This window comes from Triticum dicoccoides, chromosome 6B (genome assembly GCF_002162155.2).
Source record: "Triticum dicoccoides isolate Atlit2015 ecotype Zavitan chromosome 6B, WEW_v2.0, whole genome shotgun sequence".
Taxonomy (NCBI): domain Eukaryota; kingdom Viridiplantae; phylum Streptophyta; class Magnoliopsida; order Poales; family Poaceae; genus Triticum; species Triticum dicoccoides.
This window is the reverse complement of record NC_041391.1, coordinates 25,460,437-25,482,938: the sequence shown is the minus strand read 5'-3', so window position 1 is coordinate 25,482,938 and position 22,502 is coordinate 25,460,437. Positions and strand designations below refer to the sequence as shown.

The window sequence follows — 22,502 nt, the reverse complement described above, 5'->3', positions numbered from 1 at the left end:
CATTGACCTCACGATGCGAAGACATTCACTTATATGTTGAGAGTTGGTTCCAGATTTGTACGAATCCGTGAATAAGTACAAGTGAGGAATCTAACTAGATATGAAGCTTAAGTGAATATACTAGGCAGTATGAGGTGCAGACAGACTAGATCTAACATTGTATAGGTAGAAACCACTTTTGGTAAATAGGATAAATCTTTGAGGATCAAAAAGATGGTAAAAAATAGAGTTATATATACCACATGAAGAACTGCTAGATGGGATGAATAGGAGACCGAGCAGTTCAATCCACCGTGCCCTAACTTGGCGACGGAGGACACCTACGGCGGCGGCGGAGAGGACGATGTCCGCGGACGGCGTGAGGACGGCGTCGGAGAAGTCGCGGCAGCTAAGCGCTTCGTCGCCGGCATCGTCAAGAGCTAGCGGTGGCGCTAGGGTTTTGACGAGGTGGAGAGGTGGAAGAAGGTTTTCTTTACAACAAGGGGCATGTATTTATAAGGAAGTGTGTGGCACAGCGCAATTACACAGGTGCCCCTGGCAGTTCACATCTGAGGGGCACGTGGCAAGCATGCAACATACTCAGAGTTGTCCCACGTTCCCACGCCCGCCAGGCATGTAGGATGGTTGTTCCGGCTTCTCCAGATTTCAACCAATAAAGATAAATCATTTAAAACAGACTTAATGTTTGTCTCTGTGTCTTCTGCTAACTAGGACACAGAGAAGACATTCGACAGTTTCAATAGAATGCATATGATTTGGACAGATAGAGTTTGAGATAGAAAGCACAGAGTGATTAGGGTCCGATCACATTCACTTAGTTCAAAAGATTCAAATAGGGAGACATAGCTATAAGTGAATGCTGTAGAGGACAGAACACTAGTGTATATATATATATATATATATATATATATATATATATATATATATATATGTATCAGAAAGCAATCAAATCATCATAGTGAAGAGAATCATAAAGATAAGTTGAAGTTGAAGACAAACAAAATGCGAAGACATTGCAAAAATAAGGCCATGAGTGAAACATTTCAAACCAAGAAATTTGGTGGTGGCGTTACCCACCGTATAGGAAGTATTAGACCCAGACATGGCGCACAATTATCGTGGAGCTCCAAAGTCAAATTCCACGTTAATGTATTCACACTCAGAATGTAAGTCTTCATTAATTGAAGATATACTTTACTTCGTGTGTTGCACATCTAAGTCATCAACATGCATAAGTGTTAGGATGTGTGCCTTATCACAGGACATTTGAGGATTCTAAGATATTTAGCTCACACCGTAACTTGCAAAACCTTTTCTCATCCAAGGGCTTTGTGAAGATATCTGCCAGTTTCTCTTCAGTGTTGATGTGAATGATGTCAATATCTTTCTTCATGACATGATCTCTGAGAAAGTGATGACGAATTTCAATGTGCTTTGTCTTCGAGTGCTGGACTGGATTGTTGGCAATCTTGATGGCGCTTTCGTTGTCGCAGAAGAGAGGTACTTGTTTCAGATTTATGCCATAGTCCTTGAGAGTTTGCTTCATCCATAGAAGCTGAGCGCAGCAAGATCCAGCAGCAATGTATTCAGATTCAGCAGTTGAGAGTGACACACAGTTCTGCTTCTTTGAAGACCAACAGACAAGTGATCGTCCCAGAAAGTGATAGGTGCTTGATGTAGACTTGCGATCCACCTTGTCACCAGCATAATCAGCATCCGAGAAACCAACCATATCAAATTTTGAGACCTTTGGATACCATAATCCGAGCGTTGGGGTGTAAGCCAAATATCGAAGAATTCGCTTCACAGCTAAGTGATGCGATTCCTTTGGTGCCGTTTGGAATTGAGCACACAAGCAAACACTAAGCATAATATCTGGCCTAGATGCACATAGATAAAGTAAAGAACCAATCATGGAGCGGTATACCTTTTGATCGAACTCTTTACCATTGTCGTCGGGACCAAGATGGTGCAGGCATTGGCGTCGTATAGCCTTTGCAATCTTCCATTCCAAACTTCTTCAGACAATCTTTGAGGTATTTTTCTTGAGATATGAAGATGCCATTTTGTACCAATAATGTTATGCTTGCGAGGGTCAGGACGCTTGACAAGTTCCCAAACATTGTTCAGCTTGAACTGTTGAAGTTCCTCTTGCATTGCTTGTATACATTCAGGTTCCATAAAGGCTTCAGCAACTTTCTTGGGTTCTGATATTGACACAAAAGAAAAGTGCCCACAGAAATTTGCTAACTATGTTGCTCTTGAGCGAGTAAGTGGACCAGGTGCATTGATGCTATCAATTATCTTCTCAATTTGTACTTCATTTGCAACTCGAGGATGAACAGGACGAAGACTTTGCTCTTGCTGATCATTGTCATCATTTGGAGGATTGTCTTCAGTCTGTGCATTGTCTTCTGATTGGTTAGGTGCAGAAATGATAAGTTCCTCTTCAGGCTGTGCTTCAGAAGGCATGATTTCACCAGTTCCCATCAGCTTGATCGATTCGCTGGGCGGAGCTTCATCTAGTGTACTTGGCAGGAGCTCTCTTTGTGAACCATTGGTTTCATCAAATCTCACGTCCACAATTTCAACGATTTTGTAGAGATAGAGGTTGAAGACTCTGTAAGAGTGAGAGTCCTTTCCGTAGCCAAGCATGAAGCCTTCGTGAGCTTTAGGTGCAAATTTTGACTTGTGATGGGGATCCTTGATCCAGCACCTAGCTCCAAATACTCTGAAGTAGCTGACATTTGGTTTCTTGCCAGTAAGAAGCTCATAGGATGTTTTGTTCAGAATCTTATGGATGTAAACACGGTTGATGATGTGAAATGATGTATCAATAGCTTCTGGCCAGGACTTTCTTGGTGTCTTGTACTCGTCGAGCATTGTTCGAGCCATCTCAATGAGGGTTCTGTTCTTGCGCTCTACAATGCCATTTTGCTGAGGAGTGTATGGAGCAGAAAACTCATGAGTGATTCCCATTGTATCCAGATAAAGATCAAGCCCTGTGTTCTTGAACTCAGTGCCGTTGTCACTTCTGATATGCTTGATCTTCACACCATAATTGTTCATTGCTCGATTGGCGAAGCGTCTGAAGACATCTTGCACTTCAGTCTTGTAGAGAATTATGTGCACCCATGTGTATCTTGAGTAGTCATCAACAATGACGAAGCCATAGAGACATGCAGTTGTTGTGAGGGTAGAATAGTGAGTAGGGCCAAATAAGTCCATGTGTAACAGCTCGAAGGGTTGAGATGTAGTCATGATTGTCTTCGAAGGGTGCTTTGCCCTTGTCATCTTTCCAGCTTCGCAGGCACCACACAAATGATCTTTCTTGAACTTGACACCTTCGATGCCTATGACATGCTTCTTCTTGACAAGTGTGTGTAAGTTCCTCATGCCAGCATGCCCCAACCTCCGATGCCAGAGCCAGCATTCTGAAGCTTTTGCAAGAAGACATACGGCAAGCTGTGGACCTGCTGAGAAATCTACCATGTATAGATCATCTTTTTGATACCCTTCAAAGACTAGAGACTTGTCAGATTCCATTAGTACAAGGCAACGATATTTTTCGAATAGCACAATCATGTTTAGTCACAAAGCATTGAGACAGACATTAAGTTGAAACCAAGGGATTCAACAAGCATCACTTTATCCATGTGTTGATCCTTTGAGATTGCAACTCTACCTAGACTCAATACCTTGCTTTTACCAGTGTCAGCAAATGTGATGTGACGCTTGTCTGATGGACGTAAGGTTGAGTCCATGAGAAGACTTCGATCACCAGTCATATGATTAGTGCATCCGCTGTCAATAATCCATTCTGAAGCTTTTGGTGTCGTACCCTATAGTGCAGTTAGGAGGATAGGCTTCACAAAGAGTGTTGTGAAGCATAAGTATTTGACGCTTATAAGGATTATCACAGCATAGGTCAAGGTTAGGACACATAGTATGAATGGTAAGCGATTCAGATGTGAAATACATAGCAAGATCATTTTATCATGCGTCCTATAATGTGTTTTAGGTCCCGAGCAATAGTGTCGGACGCCTTTGATTGCTGGATGGAGACCATTCCCTGCAAAAGGAAGTTAATTCTTCTTCACCACCCACATCTTCAGGGGTGGTTTAGAAGCAATGAGTCTAAGTGCAGCATCTGAGAACTTCGGCTTTGGAGCCCTAGCAAATAGCCTTGCAGGAGATGAATGATACTCATATGAATAAGCGGAAAAGTTCTTAGTTCTATGAACATAGCGGTTTGAGGACACACGCTCATATTCATAAGTTTGAGTACGATTTCCCTGCAAAACATTGGCGTTAGGGTGACTCAGGTGAGTCATGTATCTGTATGAAGCCTTTGGGCCATATGAAGCCATATGTCTGGGGTTTGTCTTCTTCCCTGGTGGTGTCATGATCACATTCACTAGAAGATTCTCAAGACAACTTTTGGGAACCCAGATCTTCTTCATAGGTGGTCCATTCCTGCAGTTAGTACCAATATACCTGGCAAACACTTCACCATTCTGATTTTTGAACAGTTTATAGTTTGCATCAAAGGATTCATCAATGATAATAGGATTAGCATAGGTAAAGCCAGATAAGGTGGATGGATCCACTGAAGGTCCCTTTGCAGCAACCCATGTGGTTTTGGGATATTGCTTTGGCTTCCAGTAGGAACCATCAACATTCATTTTCCTCTCGAACCCAACACCCTCTTTCCTAGGGTTTCGGTTCAGAATCTGCTTTTTGAGGACATCACAGAGTGTCTGATGTCATTTCAGACTTTTATACATCCCTGTTTCAAGCAATGTCTTCAACCTAGCATTTTCATCAGCAATAGTAGTGGTATCCTCCGCAGAGGGGTTAGTTACCACATTTGTAGTTGAAGACAATGCAATAGTAGCAGCAGTGGAACATTCAGCAACAGAGGTAGCGTTATCACGCTCAATGCATTTTAGACATGGTGGTTCAAATCCATCCGGTGTAACGCTGATTTGTTGAGCAAGTAATGAATCGCGCTCCTTCTGAAGATCTTCATAATCCACTCTTATCTTTTCAAGGTCATGCTTTCTTTGAAGACATTCAGAAGAAAGCTTCTCGTGATCAGACAAGAGAGCATTATGTTGATCTTGAAGGGCGTCAAACTTGGAATGAAGTCTCTGAAGACTCTCAGCCAATGCTTTTGGCTGATCCATTTCTTTACCCAACATATCATCGCTCTTACTTAGCATGTTTTGTACCTTTTCCAAGACTCTTTGTTGTTTAGTGGCAAGGGAAGCAAGTTTGACATAGCTGGGGCCAAATTCATCACCTGATTCATCATCACTAGTTTCAGAGAGGTAGCATTCAGTTACCTTAGTACCCCTTGCCATAAGGCATGGTGAAGATGATGTCGATTCAGGTGCAAAGGTCATATCCTTAAGATACTCCTTGTAATCCTCAAACCAAGGATCATGACGAGTACGATGACCTTCATAGACCTCAGATAGCCGGTCCCAGATTAGCTTCGCGTGATTGAGGTGCATGACATTCGTGAACTGATTTCGGGACAGACAGGAGCAGATGACATCCTTCGCCGTGAGGTTCAGTAGAGTGTACTTGCGAATGTCATCAGCATCCGCCATCTTGCAAAGATCGATAAGACCAATCTCAGTGACGGTCCACAGTTCGCTATCCATAGCCATGAGTCGCTTCTTCATCATGGCCTTCCACCGAGGATACTCATGACCGTCAAAGGTGGGGCTAGATACATTCCTCAATCCTGCAGCCGACATAGCTGAAACTCCAGGTGGTTAAACCGAATCACATAGAACAAGGGAGTACCTTGCTCTGATACCAATTGAAATTGCTAGTTATCGACTAGAGGGGGGGTCAATAGGCGATTTTTACGAAAGTCTTCAAAACGTGGAAGTTTCGAAGACAAACAATAGAAATGGCCTAATTGATATGCAGCGGAAGATAAACTACACTAAGCAAGCCATAGTCAAGTATGTGATAATGTGAAAGTACAAAGACTAATAGCAGTTAGGTAGTAAGGATCAGGATGGAAGATAATATGAAGCCAACAAACGATAGTAGTCAAGCAATGAAGTCAAACAGGTATGACAATTAAGCAATGACTTCACGAAGACAAACACTAAGTAAAGGGGGAGAGGATAGAACCACTCACTTGTTGAAGACACCGGATTTGTTGGACCAGTTCCAGTTGCTGTGACAACTGTACGTCTGGTTAGGGAGGCTGAGATTCAACTCAGAAGACCGTGTCTTCACCTTATTCCCCTTGAGCTAAGGACACCTAGTCCTCGCCCAATCACTCTGGTAAGTCTTTAAGGTAGACTTCCGAACCTTCACAGACTTTGTTCACCGGCGATCCACAATGACTCTTGGATGCTCAGAACGCGACGCCTAACCGGCTGGAGGATTCACAGTCCTCAAGTGTAATAAGTCTTCAGGCCACACAGACAGAAAGACTTCAGTGATGCCTAACACTCTTTGGCTCTGGGTGTTTGGGCTTTGTCCTCGCAAGGATTTCTCTCTCTCAAAGGCTTCGAGGTGGGTTGCTCTCAAACGACAAAAGCCGTAAACTAACTCTGAGCAGCCACCAATTTATGGTGTAGGGGGTGGGCTATTTATAGCCACAAGGCACCCCGACCTGATATGTCCGAAATGACCCTGGGTCACTAAGGAACAGACACGTGTTCCAACGGTCAGATTTCAAACACACACGGCAACTTTACTTGGGCTACAAGCAAAGCTGACTCATCCAGCTCTGGATAAGATTTGCTCTCATTGTCTTCGCTCGAAGACATAGGATTTTGGTTGAGCATCACTTCAGTCATTCTGACTTAGTTCACTTGGACCCCACTTAACAGTACGGTGGTTCCTATGACTCAACAAAGAAGAAAAGGAAACAACAAAACGACACAGTCTTCGCGCTCCATAGTCTTCACTCAATGTCTTCTCATGTCATAGTCTTCAATGTGAATATCTTCACATACCACCATTGTCTTCAATGTCTTCATACATTTTTAGGGGTCATCTCCGGTAGGTAAACCGAATCAATGAGGGACACTACATGCGTTATCCTGCAATTCTCACAAACGCATTAGTCCCTCAACCAACTTTGTCGTCAATACTCCAAAACCAACAAGGGGTGGCACTAGATGCACTTACAAAAATAGATAATAATATAGCATGAATGCTTCATAAATTGTAGATACGTTGGAGATGTATCAGTAGGAACCACCATCACGGACCAAGCAGCGAAAGAGGATGCTTTTTTTGAGGCGTACAGTGATCTGTTGGGGAGCTGTGGATCTAGGGAGCACACCTTAGACCTGGACTATCTGGGCATTGAGCCAGTCGACCTGGATGACCAAGATTCTTCCAGGAAGAGGAGATTTGGAAAGTTGTGAGGGACATGTCGTCGGATCGCGCGCCGGGGCTAGATGGGTTCATTGGTGTCTTCTTTCAGCGTGCTTGGGCGATTGTGAAACATGATGTGATGGCAACATTGAACAAGTTTTTCCTCAACAATGGGAGAGGGTTTGGAAGGTTGAATCAGGCCCTGATCACCTTGATCCCCAAAAAGCCAGAGGCCTGCCATATCAACACTTCAGGCTAATCTGCCTGGTCCATAGCAATTCAAAGTTAGCGTCCAAACTTCTGGCCGCCAGGCTTTGCCCGCGCATGGGAGGGCTGGTACATGCAAACCAATCGACGTTCATTAGGGGTCGAAATATCCATGACAACTTCTTGCTAGTTAGGCAACTTGCAAGGAAACTTCACAAAAGGAAGACGAAGAGTGTGATGCTAAAGCTGGATATCTCGCGTGCCTTCGACTCATTGTCCTGGCCGTTCTTATTCGAAGTGCTGGCAGTCAAGGGCTTCTCGAGCACTTGGAGATCTTGGATTGCTACCCTGCTCAGGACGGCAAGTTCGAAAGTGGTAGTTAATGGGATGTGCTGGCAGGAAGTTTATGCATGCGTGTGGACTGAGGCAGGGGAACTCCATATCGCCCTTACTCTTTGTCATTGCTATGGACGTCCTCACTGCTATGATTTTGAAGGCCCGGGAGATGAACGCAATCAGCAGTATCCCTAGCTGCGCTCCGATACAGAGGCTATCTCTGTATGCTGATGTTGTAGTTATGTTCATTAGGCCGTGCAGATCGGATCTGTGGTTTGTTCAAGAGGCACTGAGTTTATTCGGCGAGGCATCGGGTCTCAAGGTTAACTTCGCCAAATCTTCAGCAGTTATGATCAGATCGGAGGAGGCCGAGTAGGAGCTGGTGCGGCAGGCCTTGCCATGGAAGCTGGAGACTTTTCCCATCAGATAGGGCTGCAGTTGGGGATCAAACAGCTCACGCAATCGGAATGGCAGCCTATTGTGGATAACGTACTTAAGATGATGCCAGGTTGGCAGAGAGGCCTTGTCACCAGGCCCGGACGCCTCATTCTGGTGAACCAGGTTGTGCGGGCCAGGCCCACTCATCACCTGATCATGGCGGAAGCCCCAAAGTGGGCACTGGAAAGAGTGGATAAAGGATGTCGTGCATTCTTCTGGCAGGATCGGAAGAGATTCAGGGCGGCAAGTGTGCGGTAGCGTGGCGTCGGGTATGCCAGCCAAAACAGCTGGGAGGTCTCAGTGTGGTGGATCTTTACAAACAAGGGATAGCTCTCAGGTTAAGGTGGGAGTGGCTAAACCGAACGGACAGCTCGCGGCCCTGGCAAGGACTCAACTATTGCATAGACAAGCAAGTGATGATGTCATATGATAGCTTGCTCAAATGGGAAGTTTGGGAAGGATATAGGGTGCTGTTATGGAGAGATCGTTGGATCAACGGCGCTTGCGTGAAGGAGATCGCCCTGTTACTTGTCAAGAAAGTTTGGCAGCAGTTGGTTAACATGAGGAAAGTGAAGGAGGCCATGCACCTTCATGCATGGACACAAGATATCGTGGGGGAGATGAATATAGAGGAGCTTCTGCAGTTCATCCGGCCGTGGGAAGTGCTAGTACATATGGAGCTTGTCCCTGACACAGAGGATACTCCGATCTGGCAATGGGATGCAAGCGGCAAGTACTCGGCTAAATCTGCTTACAAAATGATGTGCGAAGGGGGAGTCAGATTCCAATGTGCCTCGGCTGTCTGGCGTAGTTGGGCAACGCTGACTTGCAAACTTTTCATGTGGCTTGCCCTTCAGTACAGAGTTTGGACATCGGATCACCGACAGAGACATCAATTGCAAGATCACAGCTCGTCTTGTTTCCTTTGCGACCAGGAGGAGGACAAGGTGGATCATATACTCTTCCAATGTGCGAGACAAGTGTGGATTCTGTGCTTCAGGAAGTTTGGCATCGACGTAGCTTTGCTACTAAAGCTACCGACCACGGAAGACACATTAGGTGACTGGTGGGTATTCGCCAGGAAACGCATCGACAAGAGATACTGGAGAGGATTCGATACAATTTGCACATCAGTCTGTTGGAACCTCTGAAAACAGAGAAATGGCAGGGTATTTCGGAACAGCAACATCGTCAATGAGTGGGGAGTGGCCGATATAATCCATCAAGAAATCATGGTATGGGCATCAGCAAGAGGAAGAGGAGATCAACATGTTATAGAGTAGTAGCCTAGCGTGTAGAGTGGTGGGGTGGATGTGCCTGCCGTACGTGGCGGTGCATATCGTTTGTATTTCTTGTATATAAACCTCTCTCGTCTATAAAGCTAAGGTACGCATTTTATAAAAAAGTGTGTGGTGGAATTTATGGCAATGTGGATAGACAGTATATGCAGGGGAGCTCTCAAGATTATAGGACTCGTTTTTTTAAAAGTAATTATAGGACTCGTTGGCAGGCTACCGGTGAAGAGAGAAAGAGTCCTTGCTCTTGCTCTCCAGCTGTTTTAGGTTCTGAAGCTGCGCCCCTTGCTCTAGCTGAGTTTTTTCTTTTTAAACGAGGCAAAAGATTTACCATTTTTATTGATTAAGAAGAAGAGAGTTGTCCGGTTAATTAGATGAAAACCGGGCAAAAACCTAGATTACAAACCTGGCAAGGGGGAACACGCGACGACCTGGCCACAAAAGCCAAACAGTCGACCAAAGCATCGAGGACAAGGCATGCAGCTCCGATTTTGCCAACGAGCATCACAAAGGAAGTTGCAAGCCTCGCACCAACCTAGTCCAGCGCAACATCCAGAAAGCACCGCTCGCTAAAAATCGCCCTCATGGAGTCATCGTTGCCGCAATGGCCCCTTGCTCTAGCTGAGTTGTAACTGTATGATATAGAAATTCAGAGAGATGCATCCAGAATAAAATGATGGTCTGGTCTTGGTTAAGATGGTAAAATTTGCCATGCTCGGGCCCGCGAAGAACACGATGATGACCTGGCTGGCGGTCCTAACAATTCGTAACATTACTTTTTTTTCTCAAGTTCTTGGTTGAGAATTTATAACCAAAATTTCACGGCATAGATCACGATAGAGCAATGTATATTGTGTCAATGTACTCAATCAATTTCATAAATTTTAAGACATTTTTTCATGAACTTTCAGCGTGCATCAGTTGCACAAGATCAATCGACCTTCAGATGCACATGATACCACGTCCTTGGTTTGCTGCATAGCTTAAGATTCTGATTTCTGGGTCATTTTTCCTCAATCTATTGATATGTTTTCGCTCCTTTTTCTGCAGCGCTTTGTAGTTTGTTATGGCCACACCTTACTTTGTGCATGCACCTGCTTTCGTACCAAAACATAATTAGCAGAGGTCCCTAGCTCCCCTGTGGGGTGTTTTATCTATTTTGATGCAGCTTTGGCACAACCACCGCAGCATTCACGATTACATGTACATGTACCTTGAACTGTAAAAAATCACAAGATTTTGACTCTGTCATCCCGTTTCATGTGCGCACTCCTTTTCTGCACGCAAGATGTGATATTTAAAACAAGTACCTTGAACCGTAAAAAAGCATAAGTTTTTGGCTCTATCATCCTCTTTCATGTGTGCGCTTCGTTCCTGCATGCAAGATGCGATGTTCGAAATAGGGCAATAGCCGCCGATCACGAAAAGACAAACCGCGGGTTGAGAGTGGGCGCAGGTTTGCCGGTTCATCGGACGGTACATCTTGACCAATCGCTGGAAATTTAAATTTTAAATTGCCATACTAAACGCACGGTTGAGGTTAATGGGTACTCCCATCACTCTTTAGGAGTACCACTTCCATAAAAAAGGTAGTACTGTAAAAACCACTTCCATAAAAAGGGTAGTACTGTAAAAATGCTCAGTTATAGATAAAATTTCACAGCATGATATATGTATATTGTGTGATATATGTATATTATGTCAATGTACTCAATTATTATTGAACCTTTTATCATGGGTTTTAAGCATCTGGTGACCGATTGCACGTGATACGTCCTCGGCCCGATGCATGCTTAAGATTCTCCCTTGTTGGTCGTCTTTTCCTCACTCTACTGATTAGTGCATTGTGTCACCTGTAAGATTCTCCCTTGTGGTACTTTTGTAGTACTTTGTTCTTGTAAATAACTTTATGTGAAAGATTTCTTGACATAGGTCCCTAGCTACCATTATGGGACGATGTTTGTCTATTTAATTTACTTTTCTGCAGTATCATCGTGTTCATAAATCTACTGGATACATAGTTTCTATTGCAATCTTTGGTAGTACAAGTGCAACGTTCGTGAGTACACTACCATCAATCAAAATTGTTAAAAGCTGTTACATTTCGTCTCTGTCGTTGCATTCCATGTGCTTCGCCCCTTTCCTGGACGCAAGATGCCCACACTCGCTGCCCATTTGCAAAAGCCGAAGGGACAAACATATGCATTCCGCACAAAAGCCAAAGAACCAAACACATGCACGGATTCATAGTGGGCGCGCCTCGATCGCAGCGTTCAAGATTAGAGCGTATTTGGTCGTTGTCGGGCCTTTCCACGTCTATTTGATCATTTTATTAAATAAATGTAAGAGTGAATCATTCCCATTCCCATGATATTAGACTATATTTATGCTACAATCCTGCAAAAGTTGCAAGAATAATATTTCCACGAAAGATAAGCATTTTTGCATGGCTAGGAGTGAGACCAAGTCTGTGCTCTAGAATGAACAAAAAGTGCAATAAAAAGTTGAGTAAAAATGCCAATTAAATTCTGAAGAAAGTTCAAACTTTCATGTTTTCTACTAGTACATATTAACATTTGTGACCTGAGGAAACAAATAAATATTGGTGCTCAGAACAAGCAATGTTTAACCGCTAAACTTGTTTTCCCAATCATTTGCCATGAATTTAATTCAAAAGCACACTAAATACTCAGAAATTCACAAAATTATTAAGATTTTTCAAAGAAGCTTTTGTCTCATACATATTGAATTTCTCTGATTCTAATGAATACTTTTACACATATGTGCATTTCATTGTTTTTTATATATATTTAAAGTTGTGAAGTATTTCGAAACTAACTCGTAAACACAGAGAATCGCTCCCCTCAAAAGAAAAGAAAAAACAGAGGGAGTCGCGTAAAGTTGAAAGAATACACTTCCCCAATACGAAAGCGTAAGGCCAAGGTGCGCTTCCCTCCAGCACACAGTCATCGCTCCAAAATCATTGCTCCTCTCGTCTGATCCTCTTCGACGGCAGGGCGGCGGGGTGCGATGGCAGTCCAACGGCGGAATCGGGAGGTTGGATTGCGGCGGCGATCTGACTGCGGCAGGCGCTGCTACACCGGCGGTTTCGGTTGCCTCGCCCCTCCGGTGGTTCGTTCGCGGCGGCCCTCTATGTGAAGGCGGCGGCGGCGAATCTGACTTCAGAGTCATGTTCGCGTGCACACCACCTCCCCTCCGCCGCGGCGGAGCCCAAGCTGCGCCGACGGATTCTTTGTGAACGCCGACATGGCCGCAGTCTCCCGCGAGCTGGAGCTCCCCACCCCGGGCCGCAGTGAAGGTACAACCTAATTTAATTGTGTACGTACTATTTTGCTTGTTGTAAGTGTAATTTTCTAGCTAAATAAATCTCCACATTTCTGCGACCAAAGATCAAAATAAGATCCAGCTAAACTAGTCTCCAAATTCAGGGCATAAAATTATACTACTAATAGTCAGGTCTTAAAATCAAACTAATATCTGCCTCTTGGCGTTGTCGATCGAAATGGGGTTGGCCCCGTGGAAAACTAATCTCAAAGCCAAATTAAGTTGGTGGACAGCTGCTTTGGACAACTAATAATCTCAAAGTTAAATTTGATTAAGCTGGATGGATGCAAATCACCTCAAGGCTTAACTACCTGTCTGAGCTGTTTTCTAGTCATCAGAGATTATACTATCTAGACTTATGCAGTCAGTCTTCTTGTGTCTGTAATTGTGCATATGGGATGTGCGCCGGATATGCTTTGCTATAACTATTTGCAGTAAATATACTTATTCTTTCCGGCAAATACAGTAAATGTACTTTGAGCCGACAGCAAAAACAGTACCCCTCCGTTTCCTAAATATAAGTCTTTGGAGAGATTCCACTATGAACCACATACAGATGCATGTAGATGCATTTTAGAGTGTAGATTCACTCATTTTTGCTTCGTATGTAGTCCATGGTGAAATCTCTACAAAGACTTATATTTAGGAACGGAGGGAGTAAGAGCCTTCTTTTTTTTTGCTACACGAAAATAGTGCAGTAGAGTATAAGGATTCAGCCTCCTCAATTCAGTTGCTGCGTCATATGTGTTTGCTCGAATCAAGGAGCGATGCTTGTTTGTTTAATCAGGGGCTGTTCAACAGTCACCATCATACCAAAGATGCAGAGAGCCCATTCATCATAAGTTAACATTTCATCATGGCCGTCGGGCAAACTTTTTATTGTTAATTGGTGGTTGGAATGATTAATTATAGTACGAACCATGCTTTTTCTTCGTTCTTGTCATTTAGGCAGAGTGGTTGTGCCATGTGCTGCCTCACTAATTAATGGTTACCATCATATCAAGCATGCAGAGAGCCCATTCGTCATAACCTTTTCATCACGGCAGTCTGGCAAATGTTTTGTTGTTAATTGGGTGGTTGGAATGATTAATTAGTCCGTAGTACTAGTACGAACCATGATTCGTCTGTTTTGTTGCTGTTTAGGCCGAGTGGTTGTGCCATGTGCTGCCTCACTATAACTTATGGTTACCTGATGCTTGAGTTATATCCAATTCAATCAAATTGCTAGTGCCCCTCCAAGAAGATATGTCGACACCCAGCATACTAAGCAAGGAATAATACTTGTTTGTTTAACTAGAGCCAGCCATGTAGCTAAATTACTTTTTTATTAGGACTTAGGATTCCAGCGCACATCAGTTTGTAATGAAGACCAATAAAAATGCCAACTTGACATAAGGCTTGTAGCTGGAATGGATTCCCCTTATTAATCCACCGGCCCTTCTCAGCAGCTAGCTACACTCATATCTGCCAATTAGCACCAACACCTCCATATCACAGCCAGGAAGCAAAGCCATGGAGGCGACGGGGCTGAGCTTGGGGAAGGCTGCGCTAGGCGGCGCACTGGGCTATGCCACATCCAAGGCGGCGGAGGAAATCGCCCTACAGCTCGGCGTTGAACGCGATGTGAACTTCATCAAAGATGAGCTGCAAATGATGCAGTCATTCCTGATGACCGCTGACGAGGAGCAAAGCCAGAACAAGGTGCTCACCACCTGGGTGAAACAGGTCGGGGTTCTCGCCTACAAAGTGGAGGACAGCCTCATGGATTTTGGCCTCCACTCGGAGAAAAAGCCAATATTGGGGTGCATCCCCCGCGACCTAGGGGATCGGCGCCGCATCTCCAAGGTGGTGAAGCAGCTGAGGGCTGAGGTGGAGGATGTGAGCAACAGGAACCTGCGCTACCACCTCATCAGGGAGAGCTCAGGCTCCAAGTCTACCGCGGCTGAGAAGCAGGCCAACATTGCCACTGCGGCAATGCTTGGCATCATCAATGAAGCAAGGCTCTTCACCTTGGAGCCTAAAAAATCATCAGAGGTGGACCTCCACCATCTGATTACCAGCCACTATGTGAACCTTAGAGTGATCATCGTGTGGGCAACTAGCGGTAATCTCGGAGAGACGTTTGCCATCCAAGAGGTTTATGATGACCCGTTGGTACTAAAAAGCTTTGGATTATGTGCTTGGATTAGGTTGACGCATCCTTTCAACCCGCAAGAGTTCCTCAGGAGTTTGGTAAGTCAGTTTTATGAAAATTCCCATGATGAGGTTGGAAAGGTAGAGCAAGAAACAGGTGTTCTGGCTAACATTGAGAAGATGGATCAAAGAGATTTAGTCCATATGCTTAAAGCGCAGTTATGTAGCAATAGCTACCTGGTTGTCATAAATGACCTGTCCACAATAGAAGAGTGGCATTGCATTAAAAAGTATTTTCCTGACAATAAGAAACAAAGTAGAATCATCGTTTCCACGCAGCAAGTTGAAATTGCACGATTGTGCACAGAGAAACCATTCCAAGTTTCGGAGTTCAAGCCATTGTCATGTGATCAAACTATTTATTTGTTTCACAAGAAGGTAGGTCATTTTCTTGCTTGATTTCTGTCATAAAGTTGTTTCTTTTTCATTATGGACGATTGATTCTTGTTTTCATTTCGCGTCTAATTGTAGAATTCAGAGGAGCAGGTCAGCATAGGCAGTATTAATGTGGAAATGGTTGACACCAACAAAGCAAGACTTGCTGCTGTGGAGAAGGAGAAACTGAAGGTGGGACTCTGACAGCTGATGAAATTTCAAATTTGACTTCCATGCCCATCAATTATATTTGATTTGTATAAATGTTCGGTAGTGTGCTCCTTTTATCCATATGAACTTTTACCTAGTCAAATTTGATTCCTTAAACATGTGTTTATGGATTAGTTAATCCTGGTATTTAGCAAACTTCAAAATTTGAGGGGAATGATGCTGAGCCACGTCGGGAGTCAGGACATGCCTCTTTGATGTTGAATTCAGGATATTTATGAACTTACATAATTTGTTAGGCATACTGCACTCATTGAAAGTGTGCACTTGCAGATCCCCAATTTTTCAGAACCATGCAGGTAGTCTAGATTTGAAAATATGTAGAGCATAAGTACATAAATTCTCATAGATTTGTTCTTTGTTCAGGCTACGTGTGCACCATGTTCTGCCGAGCCTGTTCCCGAGTCAAACAACGTTACTAATGCTGAGAAAAACACATCAATGCCCACCGATGAAATACAGGTGGAAAACCAAGAACCGAATAGCGCAGGTGAAGACAAAGCTTGCAACTCAACTGCTAGAAAGAAGTTTGATCGCAGCAGGACACTGGCACTGGCTGATGAAGTGATCTGTGGGCGAGAGACAGAGAAATCTATTCTTATCAAATTAGTTGGCCAACCAGACAATGATCAAGGCTGTAAGGTGATCTCAGTTTGGGGAATGGGGGGTCTTGGAAAAACCACTCTTGTCCGAAGCATCTACCGAAGCCAGCAGCTTGGTGGTTGGAAGTGTGCTTGGGCCACTGCAATGCGTCCTTTTAATCCTGAGGTACTCCTTAGGGATTTGGCTTTGCAGTTTCAGATTACTATTCAAGAAAATCCTGCTGGATCAACATCAACTGGAGTGCAAAAGATGAAACTTCAAGGGTTAAATGATGAGCTAGCTCGGGTACTAAAAAGAAAGAAGTGTCTTGTTGTTATTGACGATATATGGTCCATTTCTGAATGGGATTCTATCAAACAGTGTTTACATAATGCTGGAAGGATAATAGTCACGACAAGAGAAAAAAACATTGCCAAACATTGTTCAATAGTAGACAAGAACATGTACTGTCTTGAAGGTCTGAAAGATGATGACGCACTTGATCTCCTCATAAAGAAGGTACTTCTATACTACAGTCCTTTCCTCCGTTACATATGAGTTTTGCTTCATGTTTATTAGTTTTGCCTTACGTAAGATTATATTCGTAAGCTTGACATATTTCTCGCAATTCGAATTTTATAAGTACAACTAGATAATTGTCTATACTTTGCAATGGGGTATAAATATTCTAGTAAGTTAGCCCATGATTTACCTGCCCATATTAATGTGCTTGTGTTTAGAAGTAAGATCCTACTCCCTCCGTTTCTAAATATAAGTCTTTTTAGAGATTTCAATGCGGACTATATACTGATGTATATAGACGTACTTTAGAGTGTAGATTCACTCATTTTGCTCCGTATGTAGTTCGTAGTGGAATCTCTAGAAAGACTTATATTTAGGAACGGAGGGAGTAGTTGGTAAGTATTTATTGGCTTATCAAAGGAAACATAATATCTGTTGGTAAGTCGATAACTAATAGGATAGTTCAGGCGGTTTTCAGAGAAAACACCAAGGTCCAATAATGGATGCCAAAAGTATTGAGTTATCGGCGGATGGGCCAGGTCTTTGGCAAAAGTTCCAATTAGTTGCAACTAAGTGAATGAAAAAACATCAGTGGAGTTTTTGAGCTTGAGTGTAGGTGCGGGGTGCACCCCTAGTCGGGATCATCAACTTTTTCTGTACTTTCTCTCTCTATATATAAAAAAAGGGCAGCCCGGTGCATGTAGCTCCCGCTTGCGCAGGGTTCGGGGAAGGATCCGACTACTTTGGGTCTATTGTATGCCGCCTTTCCCTACATTTCTGTAAGAAGATGTTTCCGGGACTTGAACCCGTGACCTCATGGTAACAAGGCAGCAGCTTTACCACTGCGCCAAGGCTCCCCTTCACTTTCTCTATATATAAACTTCTCTTCTTTCTTCCTGCCAAACAAGAAAACGTTTGACCTGGAAACTGTGGAGGTCAACGTCACACAAGTACTACTTTGTGCAGAAAATGTTTGTGATTTTTTTGGTGAAACATAAATGTCTCAAATAACAAATTTGTAATAAGTTTTATTGTTTTAGATATTATTTTTTTCTTTAGAAAAATCAGAAACACTTTCTGCACATCCTGGTACTTGTGTGATGTTGACTTTCAAAGTTTCAAGTTCAAATGTTTTAAGGTTTAGGAAAAATCAAAAAGTGAAGATTGTACAGACGAACATTAATGCAAAACTGGATGGTCCAGATAAGAGGTGCATATACACGCGAGTTCAAAAAGGTGGAAGGAAAAAAATCCAAACAGGGAGAGAGGGAGAGGGAGGGGGGAGTGTACGTAAGGTTGGACGAAAGTAGTGCGAAACACCTAAGAGTGAAATAGAGGACCTTACTATCTTTTTAAATACTAAGTATATTAAACTGATGTCTTTTTTTAAGAATAAATTTATACTCCAATATTCTTGTACATACCAAAATATTTGATCTAGCAAAATGACCACCAATAGATCTTGGAAAATATTAGACCTGAACTAGCATACTGAATTCTGGCAGGCGCCATAGTTGGTCTACGCGACCGGGATGCGGATTTGGACATCGGGAGTGGTGCGTCGTGATGTGTGGCATGTTGGGGCCTCAGCGGGGTGGTGGGCTGGCAATTACCAGGTGTGGAGTATTTTCCCTACTTGGTGGGAGGAGGATGCACCTTAGTGTAGCAGGGGTTCCTTTGTCGGTAGTGCGAGGTGGTGGTTTTGCTGCCGTTGATGGGCCACACCTCTTCACTCAAGTTGGGGCGGCCTAACTCTGTCCTTTATTGCGGAGCTAGATTCTCTTCACCCGCGACGGAGATTTCGGCTGGTCTATCTCATATCTTGTGTGTCTGTTGCTTTGGTGGAGTGCCTGTTGTATTGAGTGGCTGGTTTGTGAACTGTTGCCTTTCGTGTTGGTGTTTGGCCGTAACAGCAAGTCTTAAGCATGTAAGTTGTTCTTTTCTATCAGTGTAACAAAGCGCAAATCTTTTGTGCTTTCATGGAAAATAAACAGAAACCAAGTGCCTAAAAAGCAATGTTGAAGCACAAGATTTGTTTTTTACCAAGACCACAAAACTGTGTATTTCTGACGACACATGTGCACATAGAACATCGACATGAATGTGTGTCATTGTTTTTGGACTTCTTTAATAATATACACACTTTTCCCCGACTCGGGAGCACGTGCTCCCAGGTACAACTTGAAATTATCTTCTACTTGCTGATTAGTTCCTACTCTTGTTTTGTTTCTAAAATTATGCCTTTCTCAATCGCTATGTCCAGTCATGACCATACGATGAGTCATGGATGGTGGCATGTTTCTCCTGAGTGTGGATGTATGGAACTTCCCACTCTTTAGGCATATTCCATAATGTCGGAAAACTTGCAGGTAGCTGCAAAAAAGAACCATAAAAAAATCAAAGTTGTTAAACAGAAAATTTGCTACAGCCTAATTTATTAGTAACCAATTTTTATGCCGATGCAATCACGCACTTGATTTGCCTAATGACTTGCTATTTCCAGCACTACATCACCACACCCAATGTACGAACCAGACTGCTCTGGACCTCTGTTGTCGATGCGTACACAAACTTTTAACTTTTAGTATGTATCTCATCACGGTGTATTGGACTATTACATGGCACTTGTGAAGGCTATTGTTTACGTCAAGCAATCTCGTCCGTTAATGCATTAACATGAGAGTAGCGAATCTCCATCATTTCTTTACTATTGTCTTAATAATATAATAGAACATGCAAAAGATAGTTAACTTTGCCAAATTATATCTGCTGCAGGTATTCAAGAACAATGTTGAAAATAATAATATATTCCCAGCTATGATAGAGCAAGCAAGACTTGTCCTACAGAAATGTGGTGGACTTCCCCTTGCAATATCGACCATCGGAGGGTTCCTAGCCACCAAGCCAAAAACTGCTACCGAATGGAAGAAGATGAGTGATGGTATTAACGCAGAATTGGAAATAAATCCTGAACTTAGGGCAATAAAGACAATTCTTATGAGGAGCTACAATGGTTTGCCATACCATCTCAAGTCTGTTTTCTTATACCTGTCAATATTTCCAGAAGACTATAGAATTAGGTGGGGTCGCTTGGTGAGGCGGTGGATTGCAGAGGGTTACTCAAGGGATATGCATGGCATGACTGCAACTGAAGTTTCTCGGAGGTACTTTGATGAGCTCTTAGATAGGAGTATGATCCTGCCAGGGGAAGGGATAAACCTATACAGTCAGAAAATCAATTATTGCCAACTTCATGATATGATGCGTGAAATATGCATCTCGAAGGCTAGGGAGGAAAACCTTGTTTTAACGCTGGAGGAAGGATGTTGTTTGAGTGACACACAAGGTGCAATACGTCATCTTGTCATAGGCAGCAACTGGCAGGGGGATAAAGATGTGGTGGAGAGCAAGCTTGACTTGTCACACGTACGGTCATTGACTGTGTTCGGGGAGTGGAGATCGTTTTTCATCTCCCACAATATGAGGTTCCTCCGAGTTCTTGACTTAGAAGACACACCAGGGTTAGAAGATCATCATCTTGATCAAATTGGGCAGCTCCGTCACCTCAAGTACCTTTCTCTTCGAGGGTGTTTGAACATTTCATGCCTGCCTAATTCTTTGTGGAATTTGCGGGACCTTGAAACACTGGATGTTCGAGGTACATATGTAGATGAGTTGCCAACAACAATCACCAACCTTCAGAAGCTACAGCACCTCCGCGGAGATGGTTTTTTCATGAGTGTACAGGTTTTAGATGCTTGTTTGAACAGGCGTGATATATTCAACCTATACCGCTTCTCTAAGGAGCGTCCAGAAAATGTTGTAATTTGTAGAGGGATTGGTAAATTGAAGGCCCTTCACACACTAGATTATGTCGATGTTTCTTGTGGCAATGGAAAGGCCACCCTAAAAGAGCTTGGGGAGCTAACTCAGCTGCGTAAGCTTAAAGTATGTGGTATCAGTGGCGAAAATAGCAATGAGTTATGGTCTGCCATTGCTGGTCACAATCAACTTCAATCTTTGACAGTTAAAGCAGTTGACGTCTTGAAAGAGGGGTATGAGTTAGATGATTGTTTGGGTGAGGGTTTGTTGCCACCAAGCAGTCTTGAGAGCCTCACTCTGAAAGGTGTGCTTGTCAATGCAAAAGAATGGATCGGTAAGCTTAATAACCTCTCCAAGTTGGTGCTATTGTATTGCAGATTGAAGCAAGAAGATGATGTCATACATGCCCTTGGGTTTCTACCAAATCTTACAGTTCTTCGCCTGAAGTGGAGTTCGTTTGTGGGGACACAGCTCCATTTTCAGAGATCATCTTTCCCAAGTCTCGTGGTGCTGGAGCTCCGTGCCTTACACTACCTTCAGTCAGTGTTGTTTGAAGAAGACACAATGCCTAAGCTCGAGCTGCTACAGGTTGTTGGGTGCGAAGAGCTGAAAGTATTCTCCGGGATGTCAACCCTCACAAGCCTCAAGGAAATTCAGTTGGGTCAACGTGTCACTGAAAATTGGTTGAGTCATCGTGTCAGTGAAAAGTTGAAGGAAGAGGTGCAGAGGCAGGCAGCGAAGCATATGAACAACGTCAGAGTGAATATTGAGTATTGACTAAACTTTGTGTATGTGTGTGTGTATCTCACGGCATCTTTCCTGGTGTACGTACTTGCTGCTCTATGTTGTAGCTTCTTTTTCCTTTGAGCGAACAGGCAGATTTTATTTTTAGAGCTTTAGTACTCCCTCCGTCCCAAAATAAGTGACTCAACTTTGTACTAGCTTTAGTAAAGCTAGTACAAAGCTGAGTCACTTATTTTGGGAAACAAAGCCGAGTCACTTATTTTGGGACGGAAGGAGTACTATTCATTCATTGTTTTCCATTGTAGTATCATCGCATATTTGACTGGCGGGGTAAAAAGCATCATCGGATTTGATGCAACACCATTACACCATCACATTGCAGCTTGAATTGGATGCTAGTTTTTACTCTACGTCAACCAAATTATGAGAAATGCGCAGATGTATGATTCTCCAGCTTTGATGATATCTCAGGTCTCTGACTTGTTGTCTTTGCATTATTATACCAGTAGTTGGAGGATTTGAAACATCAAGACCAACAAAAGTAACCAAAGGTGTCGCACACAAACCTGCAGGCTATATATATTGGCAGATTAGTATTATTATTTATAATCAACTATGTTTGATAGCTACCCTTCATACTTATGTATACATTAGACCAAATTTATCCTGAACGTTTTTTTTTTGAGAATCACCCGGGGGGAGTTTCCCCACCTGAATATATTACTCAAAGTGGCCAAAATGCCAGAGTGGTGATCCAGTTTATAAGGAAAACCAGATCAAAAACCTTAACAAATTGACCCGTTTATAAGGGAAAACCGGGCCGAAAACCGTACAAGGCACGGCCTAGCGGCAGACATAAGACCATTACCATGAGAGACAGAAGTAGATGTGGGGTGTCGTCGAGAGATCACAATACCAGGACTTTGCAAACAGCCGAACGCATCGGCGAGCAAACCGACCCCATGGCACAACTCAGGAGCATCTACAATCAACGAGTGTCATCCCAGACACGTACCTTGACTGGGGCTCCGCCACAGAAAGACGGAAAGAAAGCAG

The 22,502-nt window shown here is 43.3% G+C and overlaps 1 protein-coding gene across 1 annotated transcript; it reads left to right on the top strand.

The window, feature by feature from the left end:
* Positions 1-13,622: 13,622 nt before the first annotated feature.
* Positions 13,623-21,856, top strand: LOC119325083 (disease resistance protein RPM1-like). The gene is made up of 4 exons (XM_037598828.1): positions 13,623-15,551; positions 15,645-15,740; positions 16,143-16,877; positions 19,656-21,856. The coding sequence occupies exons 1-4, from the start codon at positions 14,493-14,495 to the stop codon at positions 21,477-21,479; spliced, it is 3,714 nt and encodes a 1,237-aa protein (XP_037454725.1). The 5' UTR covers positions 13,623-14,492; the 3' UTR covers positions 21,480-21,856.
* Positions 21,857-22,502: the final 646 nt, after the last annotated feature.